We start from the raw sequence: 22,818 nt of genomic DNA, 5'->3' as shown, positions 1-22,818 counted from the left end.
GGCCCTTAGACGGCACTGCATCACATACAGGCATGCTTCTGTATTGGAAATCACAAAATGGGCTCAGGAATATTTCCAGAGAACATTATCTGTGAACACAATTCACCGTGCCATCTGCCGTTGCCAGCTAAAACTCTATAGTTCAAAGAAGAAGCCGTATCTAAACATGATCCAGAAGCGCAGACGTCTTCTCTGGACCAAGGCTCATTATAATGGACTGTGGCAAAGTGGAAAACTGTTCTGTGGTCAGACAAATCAAAATTTGAAGTTCTTTATGAAAATCAGGGACGCCGTGTCATTCGGACTAAAGAGGAGAAGGACGACCCAAGTTGTTATCAGCGCTCAGTGCAGAAGCCTGCATCTCTGATGGTATGGGGTTGCATTAGTGCGTGTGGCATGGACAGCTTACACATCTGGAAAGACACCATCAATGCTGAAAGGTATATCCAGGTTCTAGAGCAGCATATGCTCCCATCCAGACGACGTCTCTTTCAAGGAAGACCTTGCATTTTCCAACATGACAATGCCAAACCACATACTGCATCAATTACAGCATCATGGCTGCGTAGAAGAAGGGTCCGGGTACTGAACTGGCCAGCCTGCAGTCCAGACCTTTCACCCATAGAAAACATCTGGCGCATCGTAAAATGGAAGATACGACAAAAAAGACCTAAGACAGTTGAGCAACTAGAATCCTACATTAGACAAGAATGGGTTAACATTCCTATCCCTAAACTTGAGCAACTTGTCTCCTCAATCCCCAGACGTTTACAGACTGTTGTAAAGAGAAAAGGGGATGTCTCACAGTGGTAAACATGGCCTTGTCCCAACTTTTTTGAGATGTGTTGTTGTCATGAAACTTAAAATCACCTAATTTTTCTCTTTAAATGACACATTTTCTCAGTTTAAACATTTGATATGTCATCTATGTTCTATTCTGAATAAAAAATGGAATTTTGAAACTTCCACATCATTGCATTCCGTTTTTATTTACAATTTGTACTTTGTCCCAACTTTTTTGGAATAGGGGTTGTATTTAAAAAAGCTGCTCTTTATCGCTGTGACTTCAGGTAATCAGACACAGGCTGATATGAATGATGCTTTTTTCGCAAATATATTTTGTTTATAGGTGGGCAAAAAGTTTTTCAGTGGAATTGAAACGAATTTTTTTGTTCAAGAAAATTAAATTTTCTTTAAAATACTGAACAAAGTGTTTTCCCTGGCTGCAAATGCTTTAAGATGAATAACTGAATGATAAACTGGAACTATACAGGGTTTCCATACCTGACGAAGCATAAGTAGTGGCCCTGGTGTTCCATGCTGATGTTGAGGAACAACAGCGAAGCTCCATGTAGTACAATATGGTTCTCTTCTCCTGTGAACTCCAGGCCAGTTCTCTGGTCGTACCATGTCACATTGTAGGGGGTGTTTGAAAAATCTAAAAAGTACTTCACAAATTCACAGTCTAATAATGCCGCCTCATTTGGGACTGCAAACACACGATCAAATGTTATTCCGTAGTCTATACATACACCTGCATGGGCACACAGACACACACACACACACACACACAGAGGGTAAATGTAGTTTGGCATCAAAGGTGATCTGCTTTTAAAGAAACTATGACAAGGCTGGAGTGTTTTAGTCTCTGTCACTAAAAGCAACAGCAAATTAAACACACACACTACTTTACCTGCACCTGCAGTTTCATTCTGTGATGCTGCACCAACACTGAAGGTCCAAGCCAAAGTCAACAGAGCAATAAATCCCACAGCCATGTCTGAAAGAGACGGAAAGACAAAGCTCATCACCTCAGCACATCTCAAATCTTCTTCATCATGACTAACACCTCCTGGCTCTGTGTTCAATGTGTTGCTGCTCACTGTGAAACTTAAACTCAGGACAAGAAGCTATTAGAAAGCCGTAAATCATATCTGAAGCCAAGCCCAGAGAAGGCATGGGAAATGTGACTGATTATTTCTCAAGGACAAAAAAGGCAAAAATACAGATTTCACATTCATTTCTAATCCAGCTAATGAATTAATTTGTCTTTTAATCTATTCTCTTTTAGTCTACTGTCATATAATAGGTAGTCCTGAGTAGAGTTTTGTACTTCTTGGTAGTGCACTCAGACCTTACTCAGCTCCACTTTACTGTAATTTTCCTCTCAGTTTTGGCAGAATTTGTACTCTTGCACTAATGCCATGTTGCTTGGAACACACAGAGGGGGATGGAGTAAGGGGAAGTGAGTAAGGATGCTTCATTCTTCATCTTTATTCTGTCATTCTATCAACCACAAGTTCTTGCTAAATGATATTCCTAAAGACTAGCTCACACACTGCTGAAAAAAAACAACAGAGCCTACTGCTGTGCAGGAACAGGAACAAAGTTAAAATAACAATTTTCACATGTTTAGATTAGACATCACCACCATATTACAAAACAAACCTTAGTTTTGGCATGTATGAAAGTTCCCTCAAAAACTATTTAAAAAAAACCTGACTGGCTTTTGTTTTTAAGCACTAATATATTCTGACTAAATAGAGTTGAATAAAGTCAATTATACATACAGGACATTTTTTTGATGGAATAAAAACATGTATTCTATTCCCTTCTAGTGGGTTTCATTCACTTAGTTTGATAGCATGCAATATTGTTAGCATATTGCTTATCCTACATGTATTACATCACGCTACCCAATGGAGAATGAGCTTTGAATATGGTTTACGATATTGCAGGGTTGTCAAGATAACATGATGTCATACGTCGGAGACGTAAAACTTCTGCACTAGTGAACGACTGTGACAATTTGTAAACAAGCATGGCCACCAGGTTTGCTTCATTAAATATGGAAGATTTTGACAGAATTTTGTTGAACGCTCAAAAGGAATGCGTATGTATAATAATAATAATAATATTGGCTGGCTTTTTTTCGTGGTATATCAGATATATTCCATTCAGCTAGCATGGTATCATGCTAGCTGAATGGAATATATCTGATATGCCACTCAATGCCAGCCAATATTATTTAATTAATACTGTAGTAAAACAGAATATCGAGAAGGCTGTTTCTGGTTCGAGATCTGATCTGGATTCTGTAACAAATAGAAAACTTGTTACCAGTCAAAAGTTTGGACATGTCTTCTATTTCAAAGTTTGTTCTTTATTTTATTAAAGTCACTTCATGTCTTAAAGTAATGATGAATGTCGTTTCTCCTTACTTACTTGAGCGGTTCCTGACATAATATGAATTACTAGTTGTGGAATAGGGCTATTTACTGTATTTACTATTTACTGTTTGATCTCAAATGCATGAAGAAAGCAAGAAACTCATCTACTAATTAACTTTTGATGAGGGACACCTGTTAATTGGAAAACATTTCAGGTGACTACCTCATGAAGCTGGTTAAGATAATGCCAATAATGTGCAAAGCGTCATCAAGGTACTGGTAAATGCTGGATACTTTGAAGAATCTAAACTATCAAACTTCTTTTAACATGCTTTTATTTACCACATAATTCCATATACATTCCAAATGTTGTTTCATAGTTTTGATGTCTTCAGTATTGTTCTACAATGTAGAAAATAGTCAAAATACAGAAAAACCTATCAATGAGAATGACGTGTCCAAACTTTTGCCTGGTACTGTATTATGGGAATTGGAAATTTTGCATAAAAAAGAGACATTCCTGGGTTTTTTTTCTTGATTATGACTGACTTTGTGCTGTATTCCCTCAATATTATCAACATGTGGACATCCCCACCCATGATAAGAACACACTGGACCATGTTTACAGCAACATATGCGGTGCATACAGAGCCGCCCCCCGCCCCCACTTCGGACACTCGGACCACATCTCTTTGTTCCTGTATCTGGCCTACAGACAAAGACTAAAACAAACAAATCTTGTCACCAAACAAGTCAAACTCTGGAGCCCAGAGACTGAGCGCACCCTTCAGGACTGTTTTGCTCGGACAGACTGGGATGTGTTTAAAGCTGCAGCCACTTTGGAGGACTCTTCTGTCAGTATACAGGACTATGCTGAGTATGTGACTGGGCACATCAGTGCATGTGTCTGCAACATTGTGCCCACCATACAGATCAGGAAGTTCCCCAACCAAAAGCCCTGGGTAAACAGTCAGGTACAATGCATGCTGCATGCTCGCTCTCTTGCATTTAGATCAGGCAATAAGACGGAGTATAAAGCGGTGAAGTACGGACTGAGGAAAGCCATTACAGCGGCCAAGAGGCAGTACAGAGAGAAGCTGGACAGCTTCTATTCTACTGCTGACCCCGGGCGAATGTGGCAAGGCCTGCAGCACATCACAGACTACAGGACCACCACCAGCACCATCAGCTCCACAGACAGCCTGCCGGATGACCTCAACACTTTCTACACCCGCTTTGGGAACACCAGCTACAGCACAGAGAGGAGGCACACACACCCGGATCACCCAACCCCCCTCCCCCCCACCAACAGTCTCATCAGGCCAGGTACACGAAGCTCTGAGGAGGATCAACCCCAGGAAGGCAGCAGGACCAGACAACATCCCTGGGTGGGCCCTCAGAGTATGTGCCAATGAGCTGGCTGATGTTTTCACCACCATCTTCAACTTTTCCCTCAGCCAGAGCACTGTTCCCTCCTGCTTCAAGACCACAACCATCGTTCCTCTTCCCAAGAAGAGCCCACTCACCTGTCTGAATGATTACAGACCGATAGCACTCATTCCAATCATCTCAAAGTGCTTTGAGAGAGTGGTACTGGCCCACATTCAGAACAGCATACTGGAAACCCTGGACCCCCTGCAGTATGCCTACGGGTCCAACAGGTCCACCTCAGATGCCATCGCTGCTGCCCTCCATTATGCCCTCTCCCACCTGGAAAACAGACTCTTACATCAGGATGCTCTTTGTTGACTACAGCTCTGCCTTCAACACAGTCATCCCCCATAAACTCATCCATAAACTGTCCACACTTGGTTTGCACCCCACCCTCTGTGACTGGCTCATCGACTTCCTGACTGGCAGGCCCCAGACTGTCAGGATTGGTAATAGGACTTCATCCAGCATCATCACAAACATTGGCACCCCACAGGGATGCGTCCTCAGCCCCATCCTCTACACTCTGTTCACCCATGACTGTGTCGCCTCCCACAAGGACAACGTCATCCTGAAGTTTGCGGATGACACTGCAGTGATAGGATGCATCACTGGCGGTGATGAAATGGCCTACAAGGGGGAGGTGGCCGGTCTGGTGTCATGGTGTGAGGACAACAACCTCACCCTCAACACGGACAAGATGAAGGAGATGATAGTGGACATGAGGAAGGAGAGGAGACCTCATCGGCCACTGTTCATCTGGGAGCTTGAGGTGGAGAGGGTGAGCAGCTTCAAATACCTGGGTGTTCACATCAGTGAGGACCTCACATGGACACTTAACACCACACAGCCGGTTAGGAAGGCTCAACCGCAACTGCACTTTCTGAGGAGGCTGAGGAAGTTTGGTATGCCACCCAAGATCCTCAGCAGCTTCTACAGCTGCGTGATTGAGAGCATCCTGACCAACTGCATCACTGTGTGGTACGGCAGCACTACGGCTATGAACCGCAAACGCCTGCAGAGAGTGGTGAAGACTGCTGAGAGGATCACCAAAATGCCACTGCCCTCTCTGCAGAGCATCTACCGGTACCACCACAGAGTCCACAGGAGAGCTGCCTCCATCCTCAAAGACCCCACCCACCCCCAGCACGGACTGTTCATACTCCTACCCTCAGGCCAGAGGTACAGAAGTGTGAAATGTAAGACTATCAGACTAAAGAACTCTTTATTTCCCTCTGCCATCAGACTCCTGAACAGCTGAGAGGAGTCTATAACCATGGATTACCTCCCTGTAAACTGTCCTTGACTGGTTCATTTGTTTGCACATTACTGCCCTTTTTGCTGCTGTTCCTTGACTGTTTACATCTGATTACATTGTTTGCACATATTTGCACATTACTGCCATTTTGCTGCTCTTTCCTTGACTGTTTACATCTGGTTACATTGTTTGCACATTCGCACATTACTGCCCTTCTGCTGTTACGTCTGATCATTGCCTTATTTTTGTATTACACTGCCTATTTTGCACTACATTTACCTTCATTTTGTACTACACTGGGTGTTTTTGTTTTTGTTGCTTTTGCGTTTCTTTGCTTTTATTTTTGCACTATATTGCCTTTACTTTGTTTTACTTCTTCCGCTTATTTACTTATTTGTAATTGGCATTCACGGTGGACAGCAAACTAAGAATTTCATTGTGCAAGTGGACATGTCCTTCCTGTGCATATGACAATAAACACTTTGCACTTGAACTTGAACTTTGTATTACAGTAACAATGTAAGTGATTTTGTTTGAAGTATCAGTATAAGAAAAGAAAAAGTGGTATCGCTTTCTACCATCTCTACTTCTGACTGCTTCATCAGCATGATGTGTTCAGGATTAATTCAGTATGGCTATGTTTAAGCTAAACACTCTCAGTAGTGAAGTTTCTCAGAAGGTTATGAGTTTAAGTCCCAGAACCACCACACTGCCATTGTTTTTTGTTATTTTTTTTAACTTGAGTCCATGGACTAACTTCTCATGCTACATGTCTGATATACAGTTTTTTCTTCTACACTAAATCCTATTTGTCACAAGGAAGAGAAAATAAAGATGTCCGCCTGTTTATAAAGTGAATAATGGTCAGTTTCAGCTGATGTTTAATGAATAGTTTTAACTGCATTTTCCAGACACAGGGAATTCCACAGGACATATCTTCTCTCAAACTTAGACTAGACTTGAATTTTTCCTCAATATTTTCTCTTTGGATATCAGGAGAACAGATATGAGAATTTAATTTCTAAAAAGTGTCAGGGGGCAGTTGGGGCTTTGGGTGGATAGTTGAGGCCTTCATGTTTCTCACAGCTCTTGCTGATTCACTCAGGAGTTGAAATGAGTCAGAGATTTTAATGGAGTTCTGTGAAGTGATTTACTGTAACAGCATTTAGAGCATTTCGGACAGTCACATGGAGAATCTCTGAATCAGAAACACGGGGTAAAAAAAACAACAAAAAAAAGTCTTTCTGTTATAATCATAATTCCACAGACATCCTACCTTCTCCCCAGAGTAAATAAAAATTATTTTAAGAGAACATTTAACACTGTTTCCTCAAAGGCATATCCTCGTTATGAATAATGGCCTTCTGGTTAAAAGTAAGAGCAATTCATTAAAAATAAACAAATAAATTAATTAATTAATTAATTAATTAAATCATGTTTGCTTAGTAGCAAATACTGCTTGCATTGATTGCTGTTTATGAGATAAATAGAATCAGGTACACAGCAGACTTTGAACCCTGATGTATGTAAATATTTACTGTAGATGATGAGTGGTTTTGCTGCAAAACTCAAAGGTCAAGATGAACCTCCGGCTTTGAGAACACACGCAAATGTCAGTCCACTCGTATTTCATAGGTCTGGGATTATTTGTGACCATTTGACTTCTGCTTATTCCAGACATCTTTCTTATCCTCCTAGAGATTAATATTTTTACATGGGAACAAAAATATGGATTTAATCATGCGATCATGTAAATCATATTAAATAAGTGCAATGTGATAGACAACAGACTTTTATCTTCTGGGAACATATTTATGTTCTTAGGCTGGATGCCAAGAGTGTTTCTCAGAAATGCTGCTCCACTAAGTCCAGAGCTTTCCCTTTTTATTGACAGTTGAGAAAAAAAAAGTTTACCCCCTTGGGTTTTTGAAGAGTTTTTCTTTTTTATGCCTCCGCCACCGTAAGGTGCAGAAGGCATTATGTTTTCGGGTTGTCCGTCTGTCCGTCCGTGTGTGCGTGCGTGCATGCGTCCGTCCGTGCGTGCGTCCGTCCCGAAACCTTGTGAACGTGATATCTCAAAGGCTAATGAAAGGCATTTCACCAAACGTTCACCATTTGTGCGCTTTGGGACAAACATGAACTGCTTAGATTTTGAGATCAAAAGGTCTAGGGTCAAGGTCACTGTGAGATCAAATGTCTGTCCGAAAACCTTGTGAACACAATATCTCCAAGGCAGATGACAGGAATTTCACCAAACTTTCACCATTTGTGCATTTGGAGACAAAGATAAACTGATTAGATTTTGAGATCAAAAGATCTAAGATCAAGGTCACTGTGAGGTCAAATGCCTGTCCGAAAACCTTGTGAACACAACGTCTCCAAGGCTAATACAAGTAATTTCACCAGGTCAAGATTATTGTGAGGTCAAATGTCCATCCCCAAATCACAACTTAATAAGGCGTGTAGTCTACCAGGCGGAGGCATCCCCATCAACGCCGTTGGCGTCGAGTTCTATCTTTGAGGAAATGTTAATGTTCTCGTTTTGCACTTTACCTTAAAAAAAAGAATTGTATGATCTGAGAAAAAAAGGGTTGAATCCTGCAACAGTGCATATAAGGCAAAATAGTTTTGCCATGAGCATCTCAGTCTGCAATCAGACTGTGAGACATCTCAGTTACAGAGAGAGAGTGTTCAGGACGAGTGGACAATCTGGCAAAGGGAAGAAGCTGCTCAGATGATATGAAAGAGGTTTGAGGCAGTTATGTCGGCAAAGAATGAGCAAACACATTGTGAAACCAAACTTACCAATGTCCTGCTGCAATTAATTATCTTATTATTCTTTGTATACTCTAGTATCCAAGGGAGATACAACTTGTTGCATTCACTTTTATTACAGAACACTGTGCCTGCTTTGCATAAGATGATGAAATACATTTGTGCATTATTCTCAATTATCTTTCACATTACACCCTCAAATCAAAATCCAATAAGACACTAAGATCTATCCAAAAAATAAAACCACAGGCTCTTGCAGGATCTCAACTTTCTGTTGTTGTTCCTAGTTCTGAAGGAGACAGTTGGCTCAATAAGGCTTCCACAATATACAAACCTTATCAGGATTACACTTTCATGGTTCAAATGAGCCAACAAATTCAGGTGGAGCTTTAACCAGTGTCCATGAGTGAGTTTTATTATTACGTTATAGGCCATATCACAAACAGTGTGTGACCACATCATCACTATGCTGTCCATATTGTACCATCTTCCATCATCACTAACTGACAAATATCCAAAATGATAAAACATTTGGTTTCTGTTTGATATTGAAACTATTTCTCGAAACATCATACATCAGTCCTGTTGAATTCACAAATCTGGTCAGAAGGTGAGATGGTTGCTACAGTAACAGCTCATTCACAGGGACTTGTATAGTAGACAGTCCACTAGTAATAAACAGATTTAAAACATACTGTGATTTTGCAAAGAAAAATGTATCATCATTCATATGGTGAAGCCTTCTGTCACGACATACTCTATTTATTTCACATTTAAAATTTGGATGTGAATCCACACTGACCTTCCAACTGTACTTGCTTCAGCTGTAATGTCAATACTTTTTTATAATATGGAATACAAAAAAAAAAGTTTGTTTAACCAAAGGTCAAAAATAACTATTTTTGTGCTGAAGTAATCTATAATGTAAATGGAGATGTGAGTATCCATCTTATAGTGGAAGTAAATTTGCTTAATTCAGCAGAAATGTGAAAAGATGAACATGAAAACAGGACCTGAGAACAAGAGAGCAAAGATTTGATGTCTTCATTAAACAAGGAAGTGGTGAAACAGCAGCAAGTTCACAAAAAATTTCACCATGAAATTGCTGAACAGTACAGAACATACAGAATAGTCACGGAGTCTCTTTCCTGCAGAATGGATGGCTCTGCTGATGTGGTGTACGAGTTTAAGATTCAACTGAGAAATTTAGGATTTATTGGTTTGCTCTTGGGGCGGCATGATGGTGTAGTGGTTAGCACGGTCACCTCACAGCAAGAAGGTTCTGGATTCGAGCCCAGTGGCTGGCGGGGGTCTTTCTGTATGGAGCTTGTATGTTCTCTCCATATCTGCGTGGGTTTCCTCTGGGTGCTCCAGTTTCCCCCACAGTCCAAAGACATACAGGTTAGGCTAATTGGTGGCTCTAAATTGACCGTAGGTGTGAATGGGTGTCTCTATGTGTCAGCCCTGTGATGATCTGGCAACTTGTCCAGGGTGTACCCTGCCTCTCGACCATAGTCAGCTGGCACAGGCTCCAGCTTGCCTGCAACCCTGCACAGGATAAGCGGTTATGGATAATGGATGGATGATTTGATCCTGATTCGCAAAAGCAAAATATCCTTGACAGCACAATATAAGGCTTTAATGATGACATTATGTCTTAGGGATGAACGTTTCAGATTTCAGGAAGTTTCGTTGGCTCTGATTTTTTGTAAACCACATCCGATGTCGCTAATACAGCTTCTGCACATGAGTATAATGCAATATCAGAGCATGTGCCAACACTGAGTATTGAAGCAGGATTATATTAATCTGGACTTACTCTAAAAACACCGAGTAAGAAATGTAGAAGGATTATGAGTCACTAGCTGTAATCAAAAGAAGACTGAAGTCCTACCTCGTCACTAAACCTTTAAATGAACACTAATTATAGAAAAGCTTCAACTTGAAGCGGGTTCGTTTTTTTCTGCACCAACAAATACTTTTCATGAACATGGTTTTAGCTTGATAGTATTCTTAGACGTTGATGCATTTGCACTAGCAAGAGGATATTTTTTAGACTGAGGTACAAGCACTTCTGGATAAGATAGTCTGCTTAATGCTGTAAATGTAAATGTGTGATGTCAGACCTTGATTATAGACTACTGTTGCAGTGATGACGAATGTTAAAGTCCCCAATGCTCATGCAAATCAACCATAAATAATCTGGCAACTAGTTTATTTTTTTGTATCTCATTCCACAGAAGGAAAATTGCCAATTTAATCAAGGAAATAATAAATAATAAGCAACGCACATACTCTTTTTATAACCCCGATTCCAAAAAAGTTGGGACAAAATACAAATTGTAAATAAAAACGGAATACAATGATGTGGAAGTTTAAAAATTCCATATTTTATTCAGAATAGAACATAGATGACATATCAAATGTTTAAACTGAGAAAATGTATCTAAAGAGAAAAATTAGGTGATTTTAAATTTCATGACAACACATCTCAAAAAAGTTGGGACAAGGCCATGTTTACCACTGTGAGACATCCCCTTTTCTCTTTACAACAGTCTGTAAACGTCTGGGGACTGAGGAGACAAGTTCCTCAAGTTTAGGGATAGGAATGTTAATCCATTCTTGTCTAATGTAGGATTCTAGTTGCTCAACTGTCTTAGGTATTTTTTGTCGTATCTTCCGTTTTATGATGCGCCAAATGTTTTCTATGGGTGAAAGATCTGGACTGCAGGCTGGCCAGTTCAGTACCCGGACCCTTCTTCTACGCAGCCATGATGCTGTAATTGATGCAGTATGTGGTTTGGCATTGTCATGTTGGAAAATGCAAGGTCTTCCTTGAAAGAGACGTCATCTGGATGGGAGCATATGTTGCTCTAGAACCTGGATATACCTTTCAGCATTGATGGTGTCTTTCCAGATGTGTAAGCTGCCCATGCCACACGCACTAATGCAACCCCATACCATCAGAGATGCAGGCTTCTGAACTGAGCGCTGATAACAACTTGGGTCGTCCTTCTCCTCTTTAGTCCGAATGACACGGCGTCCCTGATTTCCATAAAGAACTGCAAATTTTGATTCGTTTGACCACAGAACAGTTTTCCACTTTGCCACAGTCCATTTTAAATGAACCTTGGCCCAGAGAAGACATCTGCGCTTCTGGATCATGTTTAGATATGGCTTCTTCTTTGAACTATAGAGTTTTAGCTGGCAACGGCGGATGGCACGGTGAATTGTGTTCACAGATAATGTTCCCTGGAAATATTCCTGAGCCCATATTGTGATTTCCAATACAGAAGCATGCCTGTATGTGATGCAGTGCCGTCTAAGGGGCTGAAGATCACGGGCACCCAGTATGGTTTTCCAGCCTTGACCCTTACACACAGAGATTCTTCCAGATTCTCTGAATCTTTTGATGATATTATGCACTGTAGATGATGATATGTTCAAACTCTTTGCAATTTTACACTGTCAAACTCCTTTCTGATATTGCTTCACTATTTGTCGGCGCAGAATTAGGGGGATTGGTGATTCTCTTCCCATGTTTACTTCTGAGAGCCGCTGCCACTCCAAGATGCTCTTTTTATACCCAATCATGTTAATGACCTATTGCCAATTGACCTAATGAGTTGCAATTTGGTCCTCCAGTTGTTCCTTTTTTGTACCTTTAACTTTTCCAGCCTCTTATTGCCCCTGTCCCATCTTTTTTGAGATGTGTTGCTGTCATGAAATTTCAAATGAGCCAATATTTGGCATGAAATTTCAAAATGTCTCACTTTCGACATTTGGTATGTTGTCTATGTTCTATTGTGAATACAATATCAGTTTTTGGGATTTGTAAATTATTGCATTCTGTTTTTATTTACAATTTGTACTTTGTCCCAACTTTTTTGGAATCGGGGTTGTATCTACACAGCAAAATTCCCAGTGTTGAATTAACACCCAGAGTGTTGATTTGAGACCCTACTGTGTTTATATATGTCCAATTGGACACAAATTGACTCTGAAAATGTTAATTCAACACTGAGGAATTTGCTGTGTACATGCATGGATGTAAATGGATTTAAATCAAAAATTATTCCAGGCAATCACCTGGATTTCATTTGATCAGTTTCCATCAGGCAAGAAGCTGCTGATCTCCTTAAGGGTCTGTCACCTTTCAATTAAATCAAGAGGTATTGAGTCTATTACACAAACTTTCATTTTTCTTCCCTTAGCTTGTTGGAAACTTGAGCAATTTTGAGCATGTGCTTTGTTCAGGACAGAAACTTTCCATGAAATCATCTCTTTTTAAGGTTTATTCTAAGTTGACTTGTTATATAATGCTCTCATTTCATCTGAGAATATTAAAAAATTCAACCAGACATTTCCTATTTCCTGTTTTCCCATGTCCTCCCTCAAGAGATGCACCAGAAATATCATGAACTGCATCATCCTTTAACTTTCAATTTACACTCCCATCCCCAGCAACAGCAAAAGTGCAATGACAGAAAGCAGACTAAGATCTACTACAGCATTCAGTTATCTAGCTTTATCAGCAGTTATGAGATGAGCTGCTCAAAATCTGTAATAAATATTCTTTAGTGAGGATTGATATGGGATAATTATGGCCTGCTGTACACACATCAGTAAACTTATCCAAAAAGTTCTGTGTGAGTCAATGATCCATGTAAATGACCGCACAGAAAAAAACCCAGCATTCACTTCAGATCAGCGGAACATACCGGGTCTTGGTAGTTTTCCACTTTTCCTAAACCACTACTAATCTTGAGTTGGATCAGAAATTCATTTCAATAATCAGCAGCCCTAAGAGTGAAAATGAGCGATGAGCACACAGACATACACGTCTTGATCATAAACGCATATTTTATATCACCACCACAGAAAAAGTTTTCAGCTTGCTTCCACAAATCACACAACCATCCTTGTTGCTAAATAGCTATCAATGTATGAAGACTAACTCATGCTTCCTCGGAGACATGTGAAGCCAGCAGATCTTTCCAAACTGCTGCTCATATAATGTTACGTGCCTGCTGCTCACACACAGATGAGACGCTATACCTGCCTGAAGTACGTATATCTGCAACTTTAGAACACCTTATAATCACAAGTGTGGTGTAATTGTGGAATATGTAGAGTGGTCAAATACACTTCCCAGAGTCGTCTTCTCATGTATGAGAATTAATTACGGACCGCGAACAGTCGAGTGGTCTCCTGGGAACTAATGCTGTCTGCAGCACATAATACACAGCCCTCAAACCAAAACTTTTCCCTGTCAAAAATAAGACATCAAAATAAAGACTTTTGCTTGCAATGGTTGAGTCGGTGAACTTAAAAGCACAAGCTTTTCCAGACTAATATTTTAAGATAAAGGAAAATTAATAGTAAAAATGTCTGAAGGTTTAATAATAGAATATTACTTGCCTTGGGGATAACATGTAGGTGTGAGACAGCTGGTGAACCAGCACTATGTGTGAACCAACAAGGCAGTTATTATATGCAGAAGTGTAAAAAAACAAGCTATCTAGAAAAGACATCTCTCAGAAACCAAATGCATTTTTAGAAGTGAATCAGAAGAGGAAGAGCTAGAGAGCTTTCACTCAAATGACTCATGATTCAGTGTGTCCAAGTACACAGTGTGACTGATGGCCAAACACCAAGCTGCGTCAGAGTGAGAGAAAATAAAGCCAGGACAATACAGATGTTTATATAAGAGTCTGAGTGAACAGCCAAACATTTCCTAAACCATTCTGAATCTGTGTTCGGTAAATGATCTAAACAGTAGTGTGTTCAGTGTTCATGGGGTTTTACTAACCCAACAGAACAGAACCAACTTGCCTGCAAATGAGAAATGTCCTTTATTTGCCAGCATTTAACACACCGATGAAAAAGGATGACTCAGTTTAATATGTTCTGTGCTTGTACCATGAATGCTGAAATCATATTATGCATATCAGTAAATTAGTCATGTTCAGGTTTGGAGGAGTTCTGGTTCAGCGTCTTGGCTGAAATTGCTGATGAGCTAAAATTCTACTAGAAATCCACTGACTATCTTTTTCCAAAAGTCTGACTAATTCAGTTGTGTGCACGCGCACACACACACACACATACACCTCAGGTCAATTCAGCATTGCCATTCTGCCTACCTGCATGTTTTTCCCTTACCTCCCCAGACATGGGGAGAACAAGTGAACTGCCACATCGACAGTAGGAACCTGAGCTCAGTATCGAACCCAGGACCCTGGAGGTGTGAGGTGGTAATGCAGCCCACAACACCACTGTGCTGAACATCCATCCATTATACGTAATCGCTTATCCTGTGCAGTGTCACAGGCAAGCTGGAGCCTGTCCCAGCTGACTATGGGCGAGAGGCGGTGTACACCTTGGACAAGTTGCCAGATCATCACAGGGCTGACACATACTGTAGAGACAAACAACCATTCACACTTACATTCACACCTACAGTCAATTTAGAGCCACCAATTAACCTAACCTGCATGTCTTTGGACTGTGGGGGAAACCAGAGCACCCAGAGGAAACCCACACAGACACGGGGAGAACATGCAAACTCCACACAGAAAGGCCCCTGTCAGCCACTCGGCTTGAACCCAGAACCTTCTTGCTGTGAGGCGACAATACTAACCACTACATCACCGTGCTGCCTGTGATGAACATGTTATTAATAATTAGATACATTGTCAAAATGTCAAAGTTCAGAAAGTGAACTTTGCCTCCATTACAATAGGCAGGGAGTAATGTGTCATCATGATCACTTCAAGAAGGAAAGGAAAGCAGATTCTGATTGTCACTAAACTCATGAGGGCAAACTTCAGTCCTGGAGAGATGGAGTGCAGCACTGCCTCATAGTTTGATTGTGATTTCCCCCTTTAAACTTGTGTGTGTGTGTGTCTCATCTCATCTCCTCTAGCCGCTTTATCCTTCTACAGGGTCGCAGGCAAGCTGGAGCCTATCCCAGCTGACTACGGGCGAAAGGCGGGGTACACCCTGGACAAGTCGCCAGGTCATCACAGGGCTGACACATAGACACAGACAACCATTCACACTCACATTCACACCTACGGTCAATTTAGAGTCACCAGTTAACCTAACCTGCATGTCTTTGGACTGTGGGGGAAACCGGAGCACCCGGAGGAAACCCACGCGGACACGGGGAGAACATGCAAACTCCACACAGAAAGGCCCTCGCCAGCCCCGGGGCTCGAACCCAGGACCTTCTTGCTGTGAGGCGACAGCGCTAACCACTACACCACCGTGCCGCCCATTGTGTGTGTGTGTGTGTTCGCAGTAAATTATATATCTGTTCTGCACTCTATTCCTCCAGGATTTCACATGAATGACCCTGTTATAGATGGTGTATCTTTGTATTTCTTTTATCTCCATTACGTTTTCACCTTCATTTGTTTGTCTGTTTGTTCCCAATGTAACTCAAAAAGTAGTGGACGGATTTGGATGAAATTTGGAGTAAAGGTGCGCTATGGGCCACGGAACAAATTGATTTGATTTTGATGCAAATCCAGATATGTATGAGGATCCAGGATCCAGATATATATACAGATCCAGGATTTTTTTTTTTGTCTGTTCCCAACGTAACTCAAAAAAGCGGTGACTGGATTTTGATGAAATTTGGAGGAAAGGTGTGCCATGGGCCAAAGAACAATTGATTCGATTCTGATGCAAATCCGGATATGTATGTAAACATGGTAAACATCTGTATATTCTAATATGTGGTTTGGTGGAGGTATACACTCTACCAAGTGCCCTTCTAGTTTGTATTTGTATTATTCCCAATGAGCTAATAACCTGATGTTAAATGAGTGAGGACTCCTTGGAGTGTGACATCCCTGATTTACTGTCATACACAACTCTGGATAATTCTGCACCACCCAGGGCAGGCTTTTTATTATTACTGCTGTATTACTATTACTATTATAAACTTATTTGTTTATTCTTATCTGTTTGCATAGGTTTATCTTAGTACATAATATTCAGGATGTTCATCATACTGAGAATCCCAGTTGCCCTGCAAATAGACTTCCTGTCACAATTTCACACGCTATACGCACACACACACACACACACACAGAGAGAGAGAGAGAGAGAGAGAGAGAGAGAGCACGCATCAATAGAAATAAATCCCCTCACCTCTGATATTCCAGATGTTTCTGCCGCTGTTTCGTTCCCAGTTTCTGGAGAGAGAGAGTTTTATAAACGTACAGGAGCACGAACCCGTCCATAAATGCACTGTGAAGAAGGTGTAAACACTCGGTTTCCAGCAGAAGTCATCTCCCCGACACACACTCACCACTTCTCCATACTCACAGGAACATCTAAGAAGTTCAGTGTTGCAATTTCCTCCCCAGGGTTGGGCGCCTTTCCTACTCATCTTGCGCAATGTACCCGCTTGTAGCAGGCGATTTCTACTTCTCCTCCCATTCTCCGTGTGTCAGGCGAGTCAACCAGTAAATCCTCAGCACTTTCACTACACTTTCCAGGGGCGGATCGAGGAAAATGGGAAGACGGGGGCGGCACCCAGTAAGGCCGGGGGTCCGGCTCTGCAGTTTTTAAATGGCCGGAGATGCATTTTGAGCTGTCAGAGACATGTTGTAAATGAAATCTCTTAAAGAAAATCACCATATCAAAAATATCTTTTATTAGTCACTGAAAATAATATTGTCAGAAATGCATAGAACATAATTACAACTGATCTACAGTGCTGAGCGTAAATGAGTACACCCCCTTTGAAAAGTAACATTTTAAACATTATCTCAATGAACACAAACAATTTCCAAAATGTTGACAAGACAAAGTTGAATATAACATCTGTTTAACTTATAACGTGGAAAAAGTAAGGTTAATAATATAACTTAGATTACCCATTTTTTCAGTTTTACTCAAATTAGGGTGGTGCAAAAATGAGTACACCCCACAACAAAAACTACTACATCCAGAGCATTTTTTAAGGATTTTCCACTAGGAGACCAACTGGTCTGGGCAATACAATCACAGGCCCCAGAGTCCATGCGGCTGCACCGCTGCGGCATATTCTGTGATGCAAAATGGTTCACCAATCACCATACAGACAAACACACTACAGTGACTACACAGCTATCAAGAGCAATTACCAAGCACAAATGTTATGTCAAAGACACTCAGAGTTACACAGTAATGACATCGGATTCTGACATCAGCCATCTCAGTGACCAAATTTTAGTTTTGTTTTTCTTAACCAACATGATCGTATATCTTAGAACATAGATCTTCGTTTTCCTTGTTAAATGTATACTTACATGGTACTTGGTTAATTAATTGCAACTGACTGAACCAAATGATAAGACATAACTTGGTTTAAAATTTGGTCTCCCAGTGAAGCTGGTTTGGCATTGACTAGGAGACCAAATCTGGCCAATGGAAGACCATTTGGTCTCCCAGTAACTATGTTAAAAAATGCTCTGACTACATCTAGTACTTTGTATGGCCTCCAAGACTTTTAATGACAGCACCAAGTCTTCTAGGCATGCGAACAAGTTGGTGATATTTTGCAACATCAATCTTTTTCCATTCTTCAACAATGACCTCTTTTAGTGACTGGATGCTGGATGGAGAGTGATGCTCAACTTGTCTCTTCAGAATTCCCCAAAGAAAATAATTTCTTTCCACCACAAAGGTGAAGGCTACAAGAAGATCAGCAAAGCTTTACTTATCAATCAGAATACTGTAGCAAAAGTGGTACAAAAATTTAAGAAAGATGGAACTGCAACCATCTCACAGAGACATCTAGGTTGTCCACGGAAGTTAACACCTCGACAGGAGCGTCTTCTGATGAGACGGGTTGAACAAAATTGGCATGCAAATTCACTGCAGTTGTCTAAAGAAGTAGGAAGCCAAACTGGGGTGACTATTTCCCATGACACAATATGGCATACACTGCAGAGGAATAGTATGCATGGATGCCGTCCACAAAAGAAGCCTCTCTTAAACCCAGGCACAAAAATGCCCGCCTAGAGTTTGCCAGGGCCCATGCTGACAAAGATGAAGATTACTGGGACTCTATACTCTGGAGTGATGAGACCAAGATAAATGTTTTTGGAACTGATGGCTTCAAAACTGTATGGTGTCGCAAAGGTGAGGAATACAAAGAAAAATGCATGGTGCCTACAGTGAAACATGGTGGCGGCAGTGTCCTTATGTGGGGCTGCATGAGTGCTGCTGGTGTCGGGGAGCTGCATTTCATTGATGGCATCATGAATTCACAAATGTATTGCTCTATGCTGAAAGAGAAGATGCTACCATCCCTCCGTGCCCTTGGTCATTGTGCACTTTTCGAACATGACTAAACACACATCTAAGGCCACTGTTGGATTTCTGAAGAAGAACAGGATGAAAGTGATTCAGTGGCCAAGTATGTCTCCTGATCTGAACCAAATCGAACACTTGTGGGGAATTCTGAAGAGACAAGTTGAGCATCACTCTCTATCCAGCATCCAGTCACTAAAAGAGGTCATTGTTGAAGAATGGAAAAAGACTGATGTTGCAAAATGTCACCAACTTGTTCATTCCATGCCTAGAAGACTTGGTGCTGTCATTAAAAATCTTGGAGGCCATACAAAGTACTAGATGTAGTAGTTTTTGTTGTGGGGTGTACTCATTTTTGCACCACCCTAATTTGAGTAAAACTGAAAAATGTGTAATCTAAGTTATATTATTAACCTTACTTTCACGTTATAAGTTAAACAGATGTTATATTAAACTTTGGTCTTGTCAACATTGTGGAAATTGTTTGTGTTCATTGAGATATTGTTTAAAGTGTTACTTTTCAGGGCGGCATGGTGGTGTAGTGGTTAGCACTGTCGCCTCACAGCAAGAAGGTCTGGGTTCGAGCCCCGTGGCCGGCGAGGGCCTTTCTGTGCGGAATTTGCATGTTCTCCACGTGGGTTTCCTCTGGGTGCTCCGGTTTCCCCCACAGTCCAAAGACATGCAGGTTAGGATAATTGGTGACTCTAAATTGACCGTAGGTGTGAACGTGAGTGCGAATGGTTGTCTGTCTCTGTGTGTCGGCCCTGTGACGATCTGGTGACTTGTCCAGGGTGTACCCTGCCTTTCGCCCGTAGTCAGCTGGGATAGGCTCCAGCTTGCCTGCAACCCTGTAGAACAGGATAAAGCGGCTAGAGATGATGAGATGAGATGTTACTTTTCAAAGGGGGTGTACTCATTTACGCTGAGCACTGTATAAGTCCACTATAGACACATGCACACCTGTAGTACAGTGTCTTGAAAAAGTATTCATACCCCTTGAACTTTTTCATATTTTTCCACCTTACAACCACGAACTTAAAAGTTTTTTATTGAGATTTTATGTGATAGACCAACACAGAGTAGCACATAATTGTGAAGTGAAACGAAAATGATAAATGGTCTTCAAAATTTTAAACAAGTAAAAATCTGAAAAATGTGATGTGCATTAGTATTCAGCCCCCCTGCATCAATACTTTGTAGAGCCACCTTTTGCTGCAATTACAGCTGCAAGTCTTTTGTGGTATGTCTCTACCAGCTTTGCACATCTTGACACCGAAATTTTTGCCCATTCTTCTTTGCAAAATATCTCAAGCTCAGCCAGATTGGATGGAGAGCGTCTGTGAACAGCAATTTTCAAGTCTTGCCACAGATGCTCAATGGGATTTAGGTCTGGACTTTGACCGGGCGATTCTAACACATGAATATTCTTTGATCTAAACCATTCCATTGTAGCTCTGGCTGCATGTTTAGGGTCATTGTCTTGCTGGAAGGTGAATCTCCGTCCCAGTCTCAAGTCTTTTGCAGCCTCCAACAGGTTTTCTTCCAGGATTGCCCTGTATTTAGCTCCATCCATCTTCCCATCAACTCTGACCAGCTTCCCTGTCCCTGCTGAAGAAAAGCATCCCCATAGCATGATGCTGCCACCACCATGTTTCACAGTGGGGATGGTGTGTGCAGGATGATGAGCAGTGTTAGTTTTCCGCCACCCACAGCACTTTGCATTTAGGGCAAAAAGTTCAACTTTGGTCTCATCTGACCAAAGCACCTTCTTCCACGTTTGCTGTGTCCTCTACATGGCTTCTGGCAAACTGCAAACGGGACTTCTTATGCCTGTCTTTCAACAATGGCTTTCTTCTTGCCACTCTTCCAAAAAGGCCAGATTTGTGGAGTGTATGACTTATAGTTGTCCTGTGCACAGATTCTCCCACCTGAGCTGTGGATTTCTGCAGCTCCTCCAGAGTGATCATGTGCCTCTTGGCTGCTTCTCTGACCAGTGCTCTCCTTGCTCGCTCTGTCAGTTTAGGTGGACAGCCATGTATTGGTAGGTTGTGCCATACTTTTTCTATTTTTGAATGATGGATTGAACAGTGCTTCTTGAGATGTTCAGAGCTTGGGATATTTTTTTATAACCTAACCCTGCTTTAAACTTCTCCAGAACTTTATCCCTGACCTGTCTGGTGAGTTCTTTGGTCTTCATGATGCTGTTTGTTCTTCAGTGTTCTCTAACAAACCATTGAGGCCTTCACAGAACAAGTGTATTTATGCTGAGAGTAAATTATACACAGTAGGACTCTATTAACTAATTAGATGACTTCTGAAGGCAATTGATTGCACTGGATTGTATTTAGAGGTATCAGAGTACAGGGGGGGGCTGAATACTAATGCACACCACATTTTTCAGATTTTTATTTGTTTAAATTTTTGAAGACCATTTATCATTTTTGTTTCACTTCACAATTATGTGCTACTCTGTGTTGGTCTATCACATAAAATCTCAATAAAAAACTTTTAAGTTCGTGGTTGTAAGGTGGAAGAATGTGAAAAAGTTCAAGGGGTATGAATACTTTTCAAGGCACTGTATGTAGTAGCAACGACTTCAAGGATTTTTTTCATGACAAAATTGAGAATATCTGACAAAAACTTAAACTAATAATGTAAGGTCAGACAATGTAAGTGACCCTGTAGTTAACAATATAACTGTATCAGATCAGCAATTAGAATGTTTTACTCCCCTTAGAGAAACTGAATTACTTTCATTAATCTCGGCATCAAAAGCCTCAACTTGTGTACTAGATCCCTAACCTACACGTCTATTCAAACAAATAATACCTGAAGTTATTGAACCGCTTCTAAAATAATAAATTCTTCTCTTAGGATTGGCTATGTACCCAAATCCTTTAAACTAGCAGTTATCAAACCCCTGATTAAAAAACCTGACCTTGATCCCTGTCAGCTGTCCAATATCAAACCTCTCCTTTATCTCCAAGATCCTTGAAAAAGCTGTGGCACAGCAGTTATGCTCATATTTACATAGGAATAACATCCATAAAATGTATCAGTCAGGATTTAGACCTCATCATAGCACAGAGACAGCTCTGGTTAAAGTAGTAAATAACCTACTGTTGGTGTCTGATCAGGGCTGTGTCTCGCTGCTTGTGTTGCTTGACCTTAGTGCAGCATTTGATACCATTGACCATTCCATTCTCCTGGATAGACTAGAAAATGTTGTGGGAGTTAAGGAAATGGCCCTCTCCTGGCTCAGCTTTTATTTAACTAATTGCCATCAGTATGTTGATGTAAATGGTGATTTTTCTAGACATACTGAGGTAAAGTTTGGTGTTCCACAAGGTTCTGTCTTGGGTCCACTGCTTTCTTTCTTTATGTTACCTCTGGGTGATATTATTTGTAAACATTGTATTAGTTTCCACTGTTATGCTGATGACACACAGTTGTATGTTTCTGCAAAACCAGATGAGAGACACCAGCTTAATAGAATTGAGGAATGTGCAAAGGACATTAGACACTGGATGCTTATTAACTTCCTTCTGCTTAACTCTGACAAGACCGTAGTGCTTGTACTAGGACCACATGCAGCTAGAAGTAAGTTCTCTGATTACATAGTAACTCTGGATGTCCTTTCTGTTTCTTCAAGTGCAGCAGTAAAAGACCTTGGGGTGATTATTGACCCCAGTCTTTCATTTGAAACTCACATTGATGACATTACCCGGATAGCTTTCTTTCATCTCAGAAGTATTGCTAAGATAAGAAATTTAATGTCACTACATGACGCAGAAAAACTAGTTCATGTTTTCGTTACCTCCAGGTTGGATTATTGTAATGCCTTACTGTCTGGATGTTCCAATAAGTGCATAA

At 41.0% G+C, this 22,818-nt stretch overlaps 1 protein-coding gene across 5 annotated transcripts in view; it reads right to left on the bottom strand.

Annotated features, from left to right (window-relative positions):
• The window catches only part of LOC132891490 (interleukin-1 receptor type 1-like), a 51,721-nt gene extending 34,670 nt beyond the window's left edge, over positions 1–17,051 (bottom strand). For 2 of the 5 annotated variants that reach the window (XM_060929112.1, XM_060929116.1), the window contains exons 1-3: positions 16,795–17,050; positions 1,694–1,780; positions 1,285–1,534 (exon numbers count right to left, since the gene is read on the bottom strand). In XM_060929112.1, the coding sequence (XP_060785095.1) occupies positions 1,285–1,534; positions 1,694–1,780; positions 16,795–17,035 (578 nt within the window). In that variant the 5' untranslated portion in view covers positions 17,036–17,050. Of the gene's footprint in view, positions 1–1,284; positions 1,535–1,693; positions 1,781–16,794 lie in introns of all 5 variants that reach the window. The other 3 variants (XM_060929114.1, XM_060929115.1, XM_060929113.1) reach the window with 3 other exon arrangements.
• Positions 17,052–22,818: the final 5,767 nt, after the last annotated feature.

Source organism: Neoarius graeffei, chromosome 9 (genome assembly GCF_027579695.1).
Source record: "Neoarius graeffei isolate fNeoGra1 chromosome 9, fNeoGra1.pri, whole genome shotgun sequence".
In the NCBI taxonomy this organism is placed as follows: Eukaryota; Metazoa; Chordata; class Actinopteri; order Siluriformes; family Ariidae; genus Neoarius; species Neoarius graeffei.
This window is presented reverse-complemented; position numbering and strand designations above follow the sequence as displayed.